The 16,808-nt window shown below is 45.1% G+C and overlaps 1 protein-coding gene across 6 annotated transcripts in view; it reads right to left on the bottom strand.

Moving 5' to 3' along the window:
- The window catches only part of FANCG (FA complementation group G), a 144,396-nt gene that overhangs the window by 91,250 nt on the left and 36,338 nt on the right, over positions 1 to 16,808 (bottom strand). For all 6 annotated transcript variants that reach the window (XM_033936332.1, XM_033936323.1, XM_033936313.1 and 3 more), the window contains 2 exons: positions 10,106 to 10,262; positions 1,473 to 1,603 (listed from right to left, as the gene is read on the bottom strand). In XM_033936332.1, the coding sequence (XP_033792223.1) occupies positions 1,473 to 1,603; positions 10,106 to 10,262 (288 nt within the window). The remainder of the gene's footprint in view (positions 1 to 1,472; positions 1,604 to 10,105; positions 10,263 to 16,808) is intronic.

The following is a 16,808-nucleotide window of genomic DNA, read 5'->3' as shown; positions in this document are numbered from 1 at the left end:
TAGAAGTGCTCATTGCTCCATACGCGACCTAGCTGTAAAAAAAGTGCCGGTTAGTTGAAAAATTACAGTAAAATACAGTTTTCTTAAAGGGATACAACCCTCCAGACCAGCACTACCTCAGGATTTTTTTTTTTTTTTTTTTTTACAGAACAGACTCCACAGGCTCTCAAAGCAATAGCCTTGCTTGATTTAGGGGGCAAGGCTTACTGCTGAGGCTCCTCTAAAAAAATGTGGGGAGGTGGAGGAAGTGGGGGGAGGGACCCCGCTCGTGACCCGCCGGGTTTGACACCCCCGAGGTCGGACGAACCCCCAAACAGAGTCCGCCCAAGCTCCGTCCGACTAAAAACAGGGACAATAAACCCCCTAAACAAATTCCAACAGCCCTACCAAGGGAGATGGGTACAGATCACTCAACACCTGCTGGAGACTGAAAGAAGACTGAGGGAAATAGAGAGGAGGGGCTAGGATATACTGTCCCAAAGTTTTGTTTTCAGTCTCCACCTGCTGGTCATGATTAGATATATACCCATTCGTAACGTTAACCTCTACTGGTCTGGAGAGTGCTAAAGAATAGGCCATTTGGTCTTTATCTGCCTGTTTCTCTGATTTTCTATGTTAAAAACTGTCACAAAAAACAAATACTTGAAAACACACGACACCACCTTATAGTTCCCAATTCTACCTTTGGTTAATTTGTGAAAGTAATTAGAATCATCTGGGATAAATTTGCTGCCTAATGATATCTGAGCAATCTTTTGCTTTGTAAATCACGGTTGCAGATGTTCAATGTGCGTTTTACGTCCAATTAGTGCTATAAGAAAACAGTACAAACAAAGTCATTCCTCTAACTCTTCCAAGTTGTCTAGTTCCCCAAGGCACCTCTCTCCCATTTGGAATTTACACAAGTTCTTAAGACATCACCATCTGACCAACCTTTAGGGCTTAGCCTAAACATGGACAGAGGAAGCACAATGCTATAACTTATCCTCTCTACTGGAGTAAAATGAACTATTTAATGCAATCTATGATATTAGTTCCCTTCTCCCTACCATCATTACTGACTGATCCCTGGTTTGGCAAAAGATAGGGAATCCCATCACTACAGGGGGCATCATGAGACTTGATTCTCCAAGATCAGGATCATTAGTTCTATAAGCACAAGTTCTAAGCTTTCCCTATGGTTTACAACAGTGTTTCCCAATCTTTTTGTGCCTGTGATTGTGGACAAATAAAATTGTGCAACTCCCTGGAAATACAGAATGTTGTTATACTATGGAAAGTCTACCTAAGTTGTGACCCCCCCAAAAAGGTTGAGTGATCCCATTTGGGAAGTTCTGGTTTACAAGCTATTCTCTGTTTTGAGTCGCTCCCCTTTCAGCCATACTCCAGGGCTCCACTCAGCTCATGAATAAGTAAACTATATGAAGCCTCATCTAATTCCTCCCTCCACACTCAAGAGCATGTGACTATACCATTCTCTGATAGCAGCATCCGATGGAAGTGCAGATCTCTGCTAGGACTCTCCGGGAACATAGCCCCGCCGCGGCTTCCTGCAAAATACCAGCAGCTGCTGTGGGATCCCCTTCCTCCATAAGCCGCAACCCTGAGAAAAAAGACAGAGCACCCAACTGTCACAAGTGAAGATTGCAGTGTAACATTTAGTAAGGGATCATAAACAGGGTTTACAATCATTATTTTCCAAAGCTCCAAGCCTGACAGTTTCCAGTTTTATATGACACTGAAACAAATGTTACTTTATAGGCAGCAGCTTGGAACACCCACCAAGTTCAAACCATTTGATAAATATATCTCCAAAATCTTAAGACCCAATCATAATCTCAGTGAGAACAGTGGGTCACTCAGAAATATAGATGAAATGAACAGAGTAGAAAACAAAGGGACAAATAGATCACCACCTTTATTTAATAAGAACCTGTCAACACAGTCCAGAGATGAAGATGACAGACATAGGGGGCAAGAGCATGAGAGAAATTTTTCTCCCTCATTTCGCTGACGGGCACACTTAGAAGGGGCAAAAAGAAGGCAGTAACAGTGAAAGAGACTATTTCTTGATGTCTACAACATGTCACCTAAAGCAATGATTCTGTGAAATCTCAAAAGCTAAGCCATGTAAAGTCCACTCAGTGGCAGGAGAAAACTCAATGATAATTTCTGGTACAGTGGTAGAAAGCATGGGGAGGGATTGTTTTAAGATCTCATCTAAAAGACAAAGTCCTGTCTCTTCCATAAGTAAAGATCACAGGCTGAAACCTTGATGTCACAATGGCACGAAGGGCTCCTTTTACAAAGGCGCGCTAGGGCCTTAACGCGCAGAATGGCGCACGCTAAAATGCCACGTACGCTAGCCGCTACCGCCTCCTTTTGAGCAGGCGGTAGATTTTTGGCTAGAGCGCGCTAATCCGGTGCATGCGGTAAAACCTGTAGCGCACCTTCGTAAAATGAGCCCTAAGAGAGGATTGTCCAAAATGGTCTGCAGAAATCTTTCTGTAAAATGAACCTGTTTACTATGCCTTGCAGTCTTCAAACCTTTCTACATTTTTCACGTTCTGCTTTCTAAAAATTGCAGTTCATAATGCAATAAAGCAACATACACCTCACTTTCAACGTGAAAGAACAAATATTCAAAAATGTAATTAAGAAGCCAATAAGTCCTAATTGTATAAATCTTCACACGTTTTCACTCAGTACTTGGTGGAAGCCAAGTTATTTAGATTAAGTGAGGTTTCAAATTATTATGGGCCATGTTAAAGCGATCTTTGGAAAAAGAGCTAGCTAGGGTTTCCTATGTAATCCAGAATTTATAGTTCTGCATCTCAATGGCCACGAATTTGTTCTTGGAGAATGAGATGTACAGTGTCCGCATCTATGAGACAAACTTGGTTCTTTTTGTTACATAGAGCATTTTGGACCCCAGTTCAATTACAAAAGTTAGATAGCTCTAAATCTAATAGATTCTGGCATTGTAATCTGGAAGCAGGGACTCTGGATCATTTAATTTTTTATTGTCCCTGTATCATGGCCTTTTGGAAATCAATTTGGTCTCAAATAAATTGTTTATTAGAAAATCATATAGCTTTATCATATGACACTATTCTGTTCAGTATGTCAATGAAAAAGTCAAGTTTCAAGTTTATTAGATTTTAATATACCGACCATCAAACAAATATCTGGCCGGTTTACATTAAATTTTAAAAAAAGTAAAGAAAAAGAAATTGAAATGGTAAATATTTAAAAGTGCATAGAGTGGACATAAAAGACATTAACAAGACAAACTTGAAAGTGAGGATAAAAGGGAATGGGAAGGTAGAGTTACATTTTTGAGAGAAAAGGGAGAAAGGGGAATTGGGAAAAAACATATTGGGTGGGGTAGGTTCTTTAAGAGAGAAATAAAATAAAATTTAAAAAAATAAAAAAAATTATAAGAAAATAATATGGATGGAATAAGAGGGAAGAGTAGAGTCTAAATAGAAGAGAATGCGTCGCGAAATAAAAAAGTCTTCAGGCTTATCTTAAATTTATCTAGATGTTCGTCTCGAAGTAGTTGTGGTTGATTATGACAGGAGTCGCCATACAACATATTATCAGTAATTGGAAAAATTACAATAATCTCAGTTGTACATTCTGGTGGAATTCATTGTGCCACATTTACAAGATGGAAAGAATAATTGCTTTGCAGAAAGGGAATTATAGTAATTTTAAAAAGATCTGGGGGCCATTGGCAAATTATTGTAATGATTAGACATCATTTTCCACTGACAGTATATTTATACATAGGGGGGAGAGGGATGGTATAAAATTTTTATTTTAAAGGTTAATCAATTAATAAGAATACAATATTTATATGATATTTTTGATTGAAATATTTGAGGGAAGGGTGGGTGGGAAGGGAATAAATTTATGTATTTACAATGATAATAGAAAGAAATTCAAGTGATGTGTAAATGTTTTTAATGATGTAATATTGTGTACTTGTTGTAAGAAGAAAAAATGAATAAAGAATTTTGAAAAAAATAATAATAATTTATAGTTCTTATTCTTACATTTTTTGAACATTTCTTTATTTTTTCACACAAAGTGTAGAGAATATTTGGTAGATCAGTGAAACAAATTCCCACTTTGACTGGCATAGAGGGGGAGAGTGAAAGTGATCAAAGCAGTTTTGGTAGTCAAACGCCTGCTTTAACTAGAGTTTTTAGACCCTGAGTAAGAAAAATGTACAAATGTCTCCACTACTGACATCTACAATGCTGTATACAATATATGCAAATTTCTTCTCTGTCCCTAGTGGGCTCACAATCCAAAGTGTATTTTTATATCTGGGGCAAAGTGACTTGCCCAGGGTCACTAGGAGCTGCAGTGGGACTCAAACTCAGTTCTCCAGGATCTCAGCTCACTGCATTAACCTTTAGGCTACTCTTCCACTCTCAGGAGCTACAACTGCAAGAAAAAATCTGCTCCATTCAGTTGTATGTATCCCTTATAAGCACCCATGAATAATAAGAACATAAGAACTGCCATCTCTGGATCAGACCTTCAGTCCATCAAGTCCAACGATCCGCACACGCGGAGGCCCAGCCAGGTGTACACCTGGCGTAATTTTAGTCACACATATCCGTCTATGCCTCTCATGAGGAGATGTGCATCTAGTTTGCTTTTAAATCCTAGAACGGTGGATTCCGCAATAACCTCCTCTGGGAGAGCATTCCAGGTGTCCACCATTCATTGCGTGAAGCAGAACTTCCTGATATTTGTCCTGGACTTGTCCCCCCTTAGCTTCGGTCCATGTCCTCTTGTCCGTGTCACATTGGACACTGTAAATAATTTTTTTTCCTGCTCTATTTTTTCGATTCCTTTCAGTATTTTGAAAGTCTCGATCATATCCCCATGCAGTCTCCTTTTCTTAAGGGAGAACAATCCCAGTCTCTTAAGTTGTTCCTCGTATTCCAGGTTCTCTATACCTTTTATTAGCTTCGTTGCTAGTCTCTGCACCCTCTCCAGCAGTTTTATATCCTTCTTTAGTTTGGGAGACCAATGTTAGACACAGTATTCCAAGTGTGGTCTGATCATTGCCCTATAAAGCGGCATTATAACTTTCTCCGATCTACTCGTGATTCCTTTCTTTATCATGCCTAACATTCTATTTGCTTTCTTTGCCGCTGCCGCACATTCTGCCGATGGTTTCAGGGTCCTATCTATCAGTACACCCAGGTCCTTTTCTGGTTCGCTCTTACCCAGCATCATTTATTTTATTTATTCAATTTTCAATTTTCTATACCGTTCTCCGAGGAGAGTTCAGAAAGCACAGTTACTTACCGTAACAGGTGTTATCCAGGGACAGCAGGCAGATATTCTTGACTGATGGGTGACGGCACCGACGGAGCCCCGGTATGGACAATTTTAGAGTGATTGCACTCTAAGAACTAGGAAAGTTCTAGCAGGCCGCACCGCGCACGCCCGACAGAGGCGCGCGGTCCCCAGTTAGGATAAGCCAGCTAAGAAGCCAACCCGGGGAGGTGGGTGGGACGCAAGAATATCTGCCTGCTGTCCCTGGATAACACCTGTTACGGTAAGTAACTGTGCTTTATCCCAGGACAAGCAGGCAGCATATTCTTGACTGATGGGTGACCTCCAAGCTAACAAAAAGAGGGATGGAGGGAAGGTTGGCCATTAGGAAAACAAATTTTGCAAAACAGATTGGCCAAAGTGTCCATCCCGTCTGGAGAATGCATCCAGACAATAGTGAGATGTAAAAGTGTGAACTGAGGACCATGTAGCAGCCTTGCAGATTTCCTCAATAGGCGTGGAACGGAGGAAAGCCACAGATGCTGCCATAGCTCTAACTCTATGGGCCGTGACAGAACCTTCCAGTGTCAGTCCGGACTGAGCATAACAAAATGAAATGCACGTTGCAAGCCAATTTGACAACGTACGTTTAGTAACAGGACGTCCTAATTTATTCGGATCAAAGGACAGAAAGAGTTGGGGAGATGATCTGTGGGGCTTAGTACGCTCTAAATAGTAAGCTAGAGCCCGCTTACAGTCCAAAGTATGCAGATCCTGTTCTCCAGAATGCGAGTGAGGTTTCGGAAAGAAGACAGGCAGAACAATAGATTGGTTGAGATGGAATTCAGAGACAACCTTAGGGAGAAACTTTGGATGTGTACGCAGAACCACCTTGTCATGATGAAAGACAGTAAAAGGTGGATCTGCAACTAGTGCATGTAGCTCACTGACCCTCCTGGCAGAGGTAAGAGCAATAAGGAAAAGTACCTTCCAAGTGAGAAACTTGAAAGAAGCGGTAGCCAAAGGTTCAAATGGAGGCTTCATTAAGGCGGAAAGAACTACATTGAGATCCCAGATAACAGGAGGGGCTTTAAGAGGTGGTTTCACATTGAAAAGACCCCACATGAATCTGGACACCTAGGGATGAGCTAAGAGGAGTTTTCCATGAACTGGCTCATGAAAAGCAGCAATAGCACTGAGGTGGACTCTGATGGAAGTAGACTTGAGGCCAGAGTCAGACAAAGAAAGAAGGTAATCCAACAACGTCTCCACTGCGAGGGAAGTGGGATCAAAATGATGAAGAAGACACCAGGAAGAAAATCGAGTCCACTTCTGATGGCAACATTGCAGAGTGGCCGGTTTCCTGGATGCGTCCAGAATGGAGCGAACGGGCTGAGACAAAAGAGTATCAGTCGAAGTCAGCCCGAGAGATACCAAGCTGTCAGGTGTAGAGACTGGAGGTTGGGATGTAGAAGGGTCTCCTGATGTGGCAGACTTTGGGCAGGAAGTGTCTGAAAGTTGAGAGAGTAGCCGTGGCGGATGATGTTGAGGACCCACTGATCCGAGGTGATGGTTTCCCAACGGCTTATGAAAAGAGTAAGGCGTCCTCCTATGGGCTGCGGAAGGTGGGCAGAAGGAGTAAGACTGGCTATGTCCTGGAGAACTAAGTCAAAAGGGTTGAGTAGATTTTTGGGAAGGGGGAGACTTCACCTGTTGTTGCTGCTGTGCTGGTCTAGCAGCTTGAATTTGTTGTTGCCTCTGACGCCTGGGTTGTTGTGTGGCCTGTGGTAAAGGACGAGCCACAAATCTACGCTGGTAGGCCGACTGCTGGCGAAAAGGCCTGGTAGGTGGGGTTTTCTTTTTCGTTTTAAGGAGAGTGTCCCACCGAGTCTCATGAGCTGAGAGCTTTTGGGTAGTGGAGTCCATGGATTCTCCAAACAGCTCATCCCCCAAGCAAGGTGCATTGGCCAGGCGATCTTGGTGATTGACATCGAGTTCTGAAACTCTAAGCCAGGCCAGTCGCCGCATGACCACTGACATAGCCGTGGCCCTAGAGGTCAGCTCAAAGGTATCATAGATTGATCTGACCATGAACTTACGAAGTTGTAAGAGCGATGAAGAAGTTTGGCGAAAGGCAGATCTTTTACGGTCAGGGAGATATTTTTCAAAAGTTGACAAAGTTTGAATGAGATGCTTGAGGTAGAACGAAAAATGGAAAGCATAGTTCCCAGATCTATTAGCTAGCATCGCATTTGACAACCGCTTGTCAAACTTATCCATGGCCTTACCTTCTCTGCCAGGAGGGACAGAGGCGTACACACTAGCCCCCGTGGATTTCTTTAAAGTAGATTCCACCAGTAAAGACTCATGGGGAAGTTGCGGTTTGTCAAAGCCAGGAATAGGTATGACCTTATATAAGGAGTCCAGTTTGCGAGGAGCTCCTGGAATGGTCAAAGGTGTCTCTAGATTTTTATAGAAAGTCTCTTGCAAAATATCATGGAAAGGCAATTTTAAGAATTCCCTTGGAGGCTGGTCAAAGTCCAGTGCATCGAGAAATGCCTTGGATTTTTTGGATTCAGCCTCCAAGGGAATAGAAAGAGAGTCGCACATCTCTTTGAGAAAAGAGGTGAAAGGAGTTGCATCAGGTTTGGAGGACGGATCTAAACCAGAAGGATCCTCGTCCCCTGACGAACACTCTCCCTCAGAGAGGAAAGGCTCTTCTGAATTACCCCACAGATCAGGGTCCCTCACTTGAAAGCTACGGTCCCGTGACTCCGGTGTGGAGGGTTCTAGGTGTCGAGTTTTGTGAGTCGACTTACCAGACCTCTGAGAAACGGTACCGGGAGATGTTATCGGGTGTGCCGGTGCCGAAGTTTGCACCGCCTGGTGTAAAGACCTCGGTTCCCGCGCTAAAATTGGCATGGACACCGAGGAAGCTGTATGTACCGGTACCGACAAAGTGGATCCGATAAAAGAGGTTGCTCCACTGCCAGTACCAGTAGCTCAGACCGGACCGGGACTGGAAGGCTCGGTGTCAGAAGAGCAGGCAGGAGCTGCTGCAATTGCTCTTTGAGCTGTACTTGCAGGACAGCGGCAATTCGCTCGTCCAGCGAAGGCACCGGTACCGCTTTTTTCTTCTACGGTACCTTTGGTGCCGCTCTACACTCCGAAGAGGAACCCGAGGTCGAAGGGCTAACCTCAATCGGAGCGGAGCGCTTCCGCGGGCGCCTCGAGGTCGGCAGGATTGGGCTCGCTGCCACTGAGACCGGAGGGCGCTCCAGTGGGGAAGGCTTCTTAGCCGGCTTACCTGAGGAAAGCGACGCCGGCGCGGTATCGCGCGGTGTCGATGAGGTAGGTGCCGACTGCGTCGGGGCTGGTGCTGCCGAATCCGACATCTCGGTACCAAATAACAACCGCTGTTGAATCTGGCGGTTTTTTAGAGTTCTCTTTTGCAGAGTGGCACAGCGGGTGCAGGTGGATGCCCGATGGTCAGGACCGAGGCACTGTAAGCACCAGTTGTGCGGGTCGGTAAGAGAAATGGGCCTCGCGCACCGCTGGCACTTCTTAAAACCAGGTTGGGGGGCATGAACGTAAAAACGGCTTCTGCCAAATCGAAGGCCGAGGCCTCGATGGTGGCAGCAGGCCCCGCCGGGGCGAACCCGAAAAAATGAGAAAAAAAGAAAAGAAAATTCTTCTCTTTTTTTTTTTTTTAAAAAGAAAATAAGAAAAAAGAATAAAATACCGAAAAGGTTTACGCGAGCGGGAAGGCGTTTGAGAAAAAATTTCAACAGCCATTGAAAGTGCGTCTTCTTAGCTCCACGGAAACTAAGAAACTGGGGACCGCGCGCCTCTGTCGGGCGGGAAGGCACTCGCACGTGCGCGGTGCGGCCTGCTAGAACTTTCCAAGTTCTTAGAGTGCAATCACTCTAAAATTGTCCGTACCGGGGCTCCGTCGGTGCTGTCACCCATCAGTCAAGAATATGCTGCCTGCTTGTCCTGGGATAACAGTTTATATGAATTTATTCAGGTACTCAAGCATTGTTCTGTCTGTCCTGGTGGGCTCACAATTTATCTAATGTAACTGGGGCAATGGGGGAATTAAAGAGACTTGCCCAGGGTCACAAGGAGTAGCGTGGGTTTGAACCCATAACCTCAGGTTGCTGAGACTGTAGCTTTAACTACTGCACCACTCTAGAAATCAAAACATAGCAAAAGTGAGCTAAGTATAGGACAATAAAGCCATTGTGACATTACTGATGAGGTTGGCTCTTATTGGTGGAATAAGGCATTATAACATTAGGGAAAGGGATTGGGACTTATATTCCACCTTTTTGTAGTTTTACAACCACACTCAAAGTGGTTTACATACAGGTACTTCAAGCATTTTCCCTGTCTATTCTGGTGGGCTCACAGTCTATCTAAAGTACCTAGGGCAGTGGAAGATTAAGTGACTTGCTCAAGGTCACAAGGAGTAGCATGGATTTGAACCCACAACCTTAGGTTGCTGAGACTGTAGCTTTAACCACTGTGCTGCACTGCCTTAGACTCTTCCAGTGGAGTATATGAAACATCCACTCATTAATTCTGACAGTATCAAACAAACAGGCCTTATTGTGCTCTGTTAAAAGTATTCAGAATTAGTATGTATTCCCTCCAAGTGTATATTACATTACGGACTTCTATTCCGCCTATACCTTGCAGTTCAAGGCGGATTACAAAAGAGCTAACTGGACATTTCCAGTGAAGTTACAACAGTATAGTGCTCTAAATAAAAGCATTGTGGACACTCAATGAAAATAACCTTGCAGGAAGGCAGCAGCTGTATACAGGACAGCTTTCAAGTCCCGGGACGTCTGTGCCAGGAGCAGAGAGGTGGTTTCATCATGTGGCAGAGCCCATGTACTGAGCAGCATCAGAATGGCACGATCTGGCTCACAGGAGGAAAGTGCTGTGTGTCCCTAAAACACAGATCAGGAAGGCAGACAGACTGATTAGAAAAAGGTTACATAGAAACATGATAAAATAAGGACCACTTGATCCAGCCAGTCGACTGTCACAGTGACTCTCAAAAACTCAAAGAATTGGATAATGCTGCTTTACATGTTACTATGTTACTATGTCACTATGTTACTATGTTACACCTGCTTTCACCAGCTAGAAAAACATAGTTGCATTCCATTCACTCCTTTCTCCTAATCTAAGAGCCATCTCCTCCTCTCTCCTTCCTCAAAACCACTCCTTCTTGTACTCCGTCAGTCCCCTTCACCTTAAACTCTCCACCTCCCTCTATCACTGTCTCCAACTCCTGGAACCTTGTATTATGTCAAATACAAATTGAAGAAAAATATATACAAGAGAGGAGAGATGGAATAAATGAATTCACCTTTTTAGGACTAAGCTAAAGGAACAATTCCATTAAAACCCAATGGAGTAAAATATTACGTATTAAACACATAATATTACGTAATTAAACACGTAAATTAAACATAATTAAACACGTAAATTAAATGTAATTAAACACATAATATTACGTATTAAACACAATCCAAGAAACAGGGGAATAAACTTGGAAACTTGTATAGAAACATCAGGGGAAAAACATAATTTGAGACTAGAGGCCAACTGAATTTGGTTTCAGCTTCAGCACTGAAACCGGTCTGAAATTCAGGTTTGGATTTTGAGCAAAAATGCCAATGTATTTTCAACTGCAACTAAAATTTCTTCCCTCCCTGGCAGTAACCCCCCCCCCTCCTCACAGGAGCCTATCTTTTTATTGGTGGGTAGTAGGCACAGGGGAATCCCCATTCACTCCTGCACATGCCTGGCTCAGAAAATGGCTTCTGGGACTTCCAGTGGTAGTCTCGGACTACTGCGGGAGGTCCTAGCAGTCATCTTGCGAATGGAACCAGCAGGGTTCTCAATCTAGTCCTAAGGGCATGACCGGTCAGTCAGGTTTTCAGGATACCCATAATGAATATGCATAATATATATTTGCATGCATTACCTCCATTCTATTTTCTATTTATTATTTGGATTTATTAACCTACTTTACTCCTGGTTTAATTCTGCGCAACTGCGCAGCGCAGAATTTGCATCAAATTTCCCATCTGCACAGAATTTGCATTAAATTCCCCATCTGCGCAGAATTCTAAAAAATGTTATGCATAATTCTGTGCGAGCCTTCCATTCTGCCCCTGTCCCCTCTCCTTCCTTCTCCCCCACACAGGTCTGGCCTCTTTCCCACTCTCTGACCCCACCCCCCCAATGTGAGATTAGACATACCCGCTGGCTTTCCAGAGCACCAGAAGCAGAGGCAGCTGGCTGGCAGAGCTGCTCAGGGCCAGCCTCACCAAGGCCTTCCCTCTGCCCCATCACTTCTTGTAGATAAACGCAGCAGCAGAGGGAAGGCCCTGGCAGAGCCGGCTTTGAGCAGCCTGTTCACAGCATTATCTCTGCCAGATGGCTGCTACTGCTGCTTTAGGAGGCCCGCAGGTATGTCTGAAATAGGGGGGGTGTGTGCCAGAGATAGGTCAATCCTACTCAGGGGAAGGGAAGGAGATGGGGACATGGATGCTGGGCCACAATTTTTGGGGAGTGGGGGGAAGGAGGGAACATGGATGCTGCACTGCAGAAGGAGAGGGTAGGGGAAAAGGATGCTGCACTACAAGTGGGGGAGAGAGAGGAGGAGACATGGTGCTAGACCTATAGGGGGAGAAGAAGGAAGGGGACATGGATGCTGGACCCATAAGTAGAGGGAAAAGGGGGTGAGAAGGAAACCCAGGTCAGAAAAGGAGGTGAGAGGGAAGAGATGCTTGACAGTAGAGAGGGAGAGAGAAGCCAGACCATGGGGAGTAGGGAAAGGATTCAGGGTGCAAGCAAGAGAGGTGGTGGATGCAGTGAAGGGACATGGATGCTGGACCCACAAGTGGGGGTGGGGGAGATGGTAAAGAGAGGAAGACAGGGTGATCAAGAACAGAAAGGGGAGGAAAGGGAGGAAGAGAGAGATGCCAGACTATGGGGGTCAAGGAGGGGATTCAGTGAGAGAGTGGTGGGATTTAGAGGAAGATAGAACTGCAGTTGGAATGAGAGAGGGAACTAAGGAAGCTGGAACCTGAGGAAGGAATTTCAGGCCTCAGGATAGGAAAATTCTACGCAAAACACTACAAATAAACTTTGCAGATTTTTATTGATCATATTTCAACATACATTACAAGAAAATAAAGACTTCTTGTTAAAGGAATACAGTAAGTATAAATGTTAACTTCACATTTCAAAGAGGAATAATTTTTATCCTTCCTTAGACCACAGTTGCAACTTTGTAGAATTTTGAAATATTGTGCATAGAATTTTCCAAAATTTTTGTGCAAAATTCCACCAAGATTACTACTTTTTCATGAAGAGATTCACCCAAAGCGGTTTACATTACACTGAATAGTAATCAGATATGTAATCAGATACTCTTAAGTATTTTCCCTCTCTGTCCTGGCAGGCTCACAATCTCTTTGGCGCCTGAGGCAATGGAGTGTTTAGCGACTTGCCCAGAGTCATAAGGAGCAGGCTGGGATCGAACTCACAACCTCAGGGTGCTGAGACAGCAGTTCTAACCACTAGACCACCCCACTACTCTATATAAATCTATTTCAGATACCCCAAAAACCTGACTAGCTAGGTGTGTCCTCAGGATTAGGTTGAGATCCCCTGACATTGGGTAACTTACCCACTGTCCTGTTATTTTCTCTTTTTCTTGTAGGCGTTATCCCGGCAGAGGAATTGGGACCATGAAACCCTGTTGCCTAAACCAGTGGTTCCCAACCCTGTCCTGGAGGACCGCAAGGCCAGTCGGGTTTTCAGGATAGCCCTAATGAATATGCATGAGAGAGATCTGCATATAATGGAGGTGCCATGCATGCAAATCTGCTCCATCCATATTCATTAGGGCTAGCCTGAAAACCTGACTGGCCTGGTGGTCCTCCAAGACAGGGTTGAGAACTACTGGCCTAAATAATGAACTGAAAGGTATGATGGGATATAAATAAAGCTATTATTATTTCTGCTTTGGTGAAGTTTGTTGGAAAATATTGGCCTCAGAGTTTCAGATGAAATAGATTCTTCCACCACGTTTAAGCGTGCCTTCTGCCTCAGATTAAAAAAAAAAGTTAAAACCAGGACCAAGTAGAAACATGGGTTTCTTTCCTTGCTCAGTTTTACTCTTAATATTGTAATTTGTTCCTGCTTATGTGCCTGATGGGTGGGGTCCTTTTGGCGGGTCATGCACAGCTGCATAGTTTCAGTGTAAAGGGACCCAACCTGACAGCAGTTGCATCACAGTAATTCTAGCCATAAGAACATAAAAATAGCCTTACTGGGTCAGCCCAAAGGTCCATCAAGTCCAGTAGCCCGTTCTAACGGTGGCCAATCCAGGTCACCTGGCCAAAACTAAAGAGTATCTCAACCTCGATCCTTCTACACCAGCATTCTTCAATGCAAGGCTTGAGGAACAGTGGTTGTTCCCATTCATACTCTGATTCTACCCTCTCTCCTTAAAGAATGATGTGGAGATGGTTTTCCGTAGGGGCAGGAATGGTGATTTAATTTTGTCACCGTGTCATTCTCTGGTTCAAACCCTGCACTGCTCCCTACGATTAGGGTTACCAGACATTTTGGAAAACCCGGACATGTCCTCTTTTTAGAGGACATGTCTGGGTGCCTGGAAGGACTTCCACATCCCTGCAGTTTGTCCGGATTATGGAAGTCCCCGATGTCTGGGCAGTAGGTGGAGGGCCTCCGCGCATAATCAAACACTGGCTTGATGATGCCTTACGCGTGCGCACATGCATGCGATGTCATAGCGTCGACATCCGCGCATGTGTGGAGACCCTCCACATGCCACCCTGATGCCACGGAGGTTTGGGTGGGGGCATGGCCAGGGGCGGAACAGGGTAGGGTTGAAGGCATGGCCATGCGTCTGGGATTTCAGAGCAGAAAGGGAAACTTCTATTCTCGTCATTCTCTTGCACTGTCGATGGTCGTGGAAGGCCAATAGCAATGCTGCTACCACTAGCTTTAATCGATTGTGGTGGAGGGATACTAGCATCCAAACAGGAGATCCTACCTTGTCATGATAGACACACGAAGAAAACAAAGAAGGCGACCTGTGGTGCTCAATAGCTTTATGGTCAAGACTCAACACGTACGTGTTTTGGCCGAAAGGCCTGCCTCAGGAATCTGAGCCTCAATGCAGAGTACTGTGTCGCACTTTCTCCCTTAGGACTGTGATACTCGGATAAAATAGTCAATTGGGCAAACAAAACGAACAAAATGGCCAGTGAAAAAAAGTTGTCTGCTGTGTTGAGTCGCCTTCTCTGTCTTCTTTGTGTGGAGGGATACCAGTGACATGAGCCACATTTTCACAAAAGCTCAAGTGTTCTGGACCAGATGTAGTTGCCTATGATCTTCCCTAAAGTGATTAGGCATACAGAGATCCTAGTCTGATCCAGCATGCTCAGTAGTGTAATTCTACTTGAGTACGAAGTAGGCAAGCATAGCATGGAGACTGTTGATCTGAATGGGATGCTGCTATTTCCTTCCCTCCCCCAAACACCATAATCAGTGGAAGAGACCATGAAAGCTAATGAAGCCAGGGCCTGCTTATGACTGAGGGTTAAACTGTCATAGGAGGAAGGAGTGGCACAGTGGTTAGAGCTACAGCCTCAGCCCCCTGAGGTTGTGGGTTCAAATCCAACACTGCTCCTTGTGACCCTGGGCAAGTCACTCAATCCTCCATTGTCCATTGTACGTTAGATAGATTGTGATTCCATCAGGACAGACAGGGAAAAATGCTCGAATACCTGATTGTAAACCGCCTAGATAACCTTGATAAGCGGTATATAAATACCTAAATAAATTTTAAAAAAAAAAATTTCAGGTATGTTCAGAACTGATGTCAAAGTTTTAGCTCAGGATCCTAGAAACTATTTTTTTTTTTTGGGGGGGGGCTTTGTCAAACCATGCTGCCTCTAGATCTGGTGTTTGTTTTTTTGTTGAAGGTGTGTTAAAAAAAAAAAAAAAAAAGGGTGCGTTATTTCTAGACACTACTCCTTGGATTTTGTCCAGGTAGTAGGGACCTGGATTAGCCACTGTGAGAACAGGCTTCTGGGCTTGATGGACCATTGGTCCGACCCAGTAAGGCTGTTCTTATGTTCTTAAAGAAGATGAGCATTCTTCTAATGATTCTTAAAAAGGAAAAGCATAAGCCCCTTTTATGTTTTCTATTCTATTTACAACTGTAGTTCAACCCACTCCTCCACTCGTTCCTGTACGTCATATGTCTTTTTATATTATAACATTACTAGTGGGAGTCACGTGATGGCCGGCACCTGAACGGACGCCTGAACGCGGAGCTCCGTCCTCCCTATACCATCCGGCTCCCCTAACGCCTGCCGCCGGCGGTAATTTCTTGTTTTTCGCGGCTCCCGCACTTCCGGGTTCGCTCCTGCTGGTTACGGAGCGCCCGACGCGTGACTCACGGTGGTGGCGCGGGGGATGCCGATTCGAACCCCGAAGGCCCCAAGAAGCAACGTGGTGCCGGCTTTCAAAATGGCCGGGACTCAAACGGAGGTGCCGCTGGAACGCACTTCGGATGAGGTGCTCCAGGTATCCATGCGGCACTTATCCCAACTACTAGATGACAAGCTGGCTAAGCTGCATGCTTCCATGGATGAGATTAAAGATGTGATAGCTGGGCACGCAGCGCAGATACACCAGGTGGAAGAACGTGTTTCGGCACAAGAAGACAGAGCGGCGGTCGCGGATGGCAGGCTAGATTCCTTGGAGACCCGAGTATGCCAACTGCTCGAGAGGGTGGAGGACCAGGAGAATAGGGCCCGCAGAAAGAACCTCCGTCTGATAGGGCTCCCGGAGTCGGTGAAAGATTCTGATCTTCTCCACGTGGTGGAAAGATGGCTGCCGAAGGAGCTGGGCCTGGCGGAGCAGGCTGGCCCTGTGGTGGTAGAGCGGGTCCATCGTGTTGGTCAACGTCGCGATGGAGACGGACCGGGCCGCCCGAGGCCGGTACTGGCCAGATTCCATAATTATGCAATCAAAGCGCGCCTGTTGGACCTGTTCAAGAAAACCAGATCTCTGTCCTATGAGGGGGCTAAGCTTATGATATTTCAAGATTTCTCCATCAAAGTTGCGGAGCAGCGCAGGGCCCTTACGCCGTATTGCTCGCAGTTGGTCACAAGGGGAATAAGATTTGCATTTCTTTACCCTGCTAAGGTGAGACTAACTCATGAAAATCGGACTTTCACCCTGAGCACGGCGGATGATCTGAAAAAGTTCCTCGAGAAGCTGCTGCCTTAGGAGTGCCTTAGGAGTGCTGCTGGGCGCCGGCCGTGAGATTGCTGGTGGTTCTTCTTCTATCACGTTGCTTTGGTCATCCAACAGTGTGGTGTTGATCCTTTTCTGCCCGGTGCTGCTGGGGACGTATGTTTGGCCTACGCCAG

Source organism: Geotrypetes seraphini, chromosome 1 (assembly GCF_902459505.1).
Source record: "Geotrypetes seraphini chromosome 1, aGeoSer1.1, whole genome shotgun sequence".
In the NCBI taxonomy this organism is placed as follows: Eukaryota; Metazoa; Chordata; class Amphibia; order Gymnophiona; family Dermophiidae; genus Geotrypetes; species Geotrypetes seraphini.
This window is presented reverse-complemented; position numbering and strand designations above follow the sequence as displayed.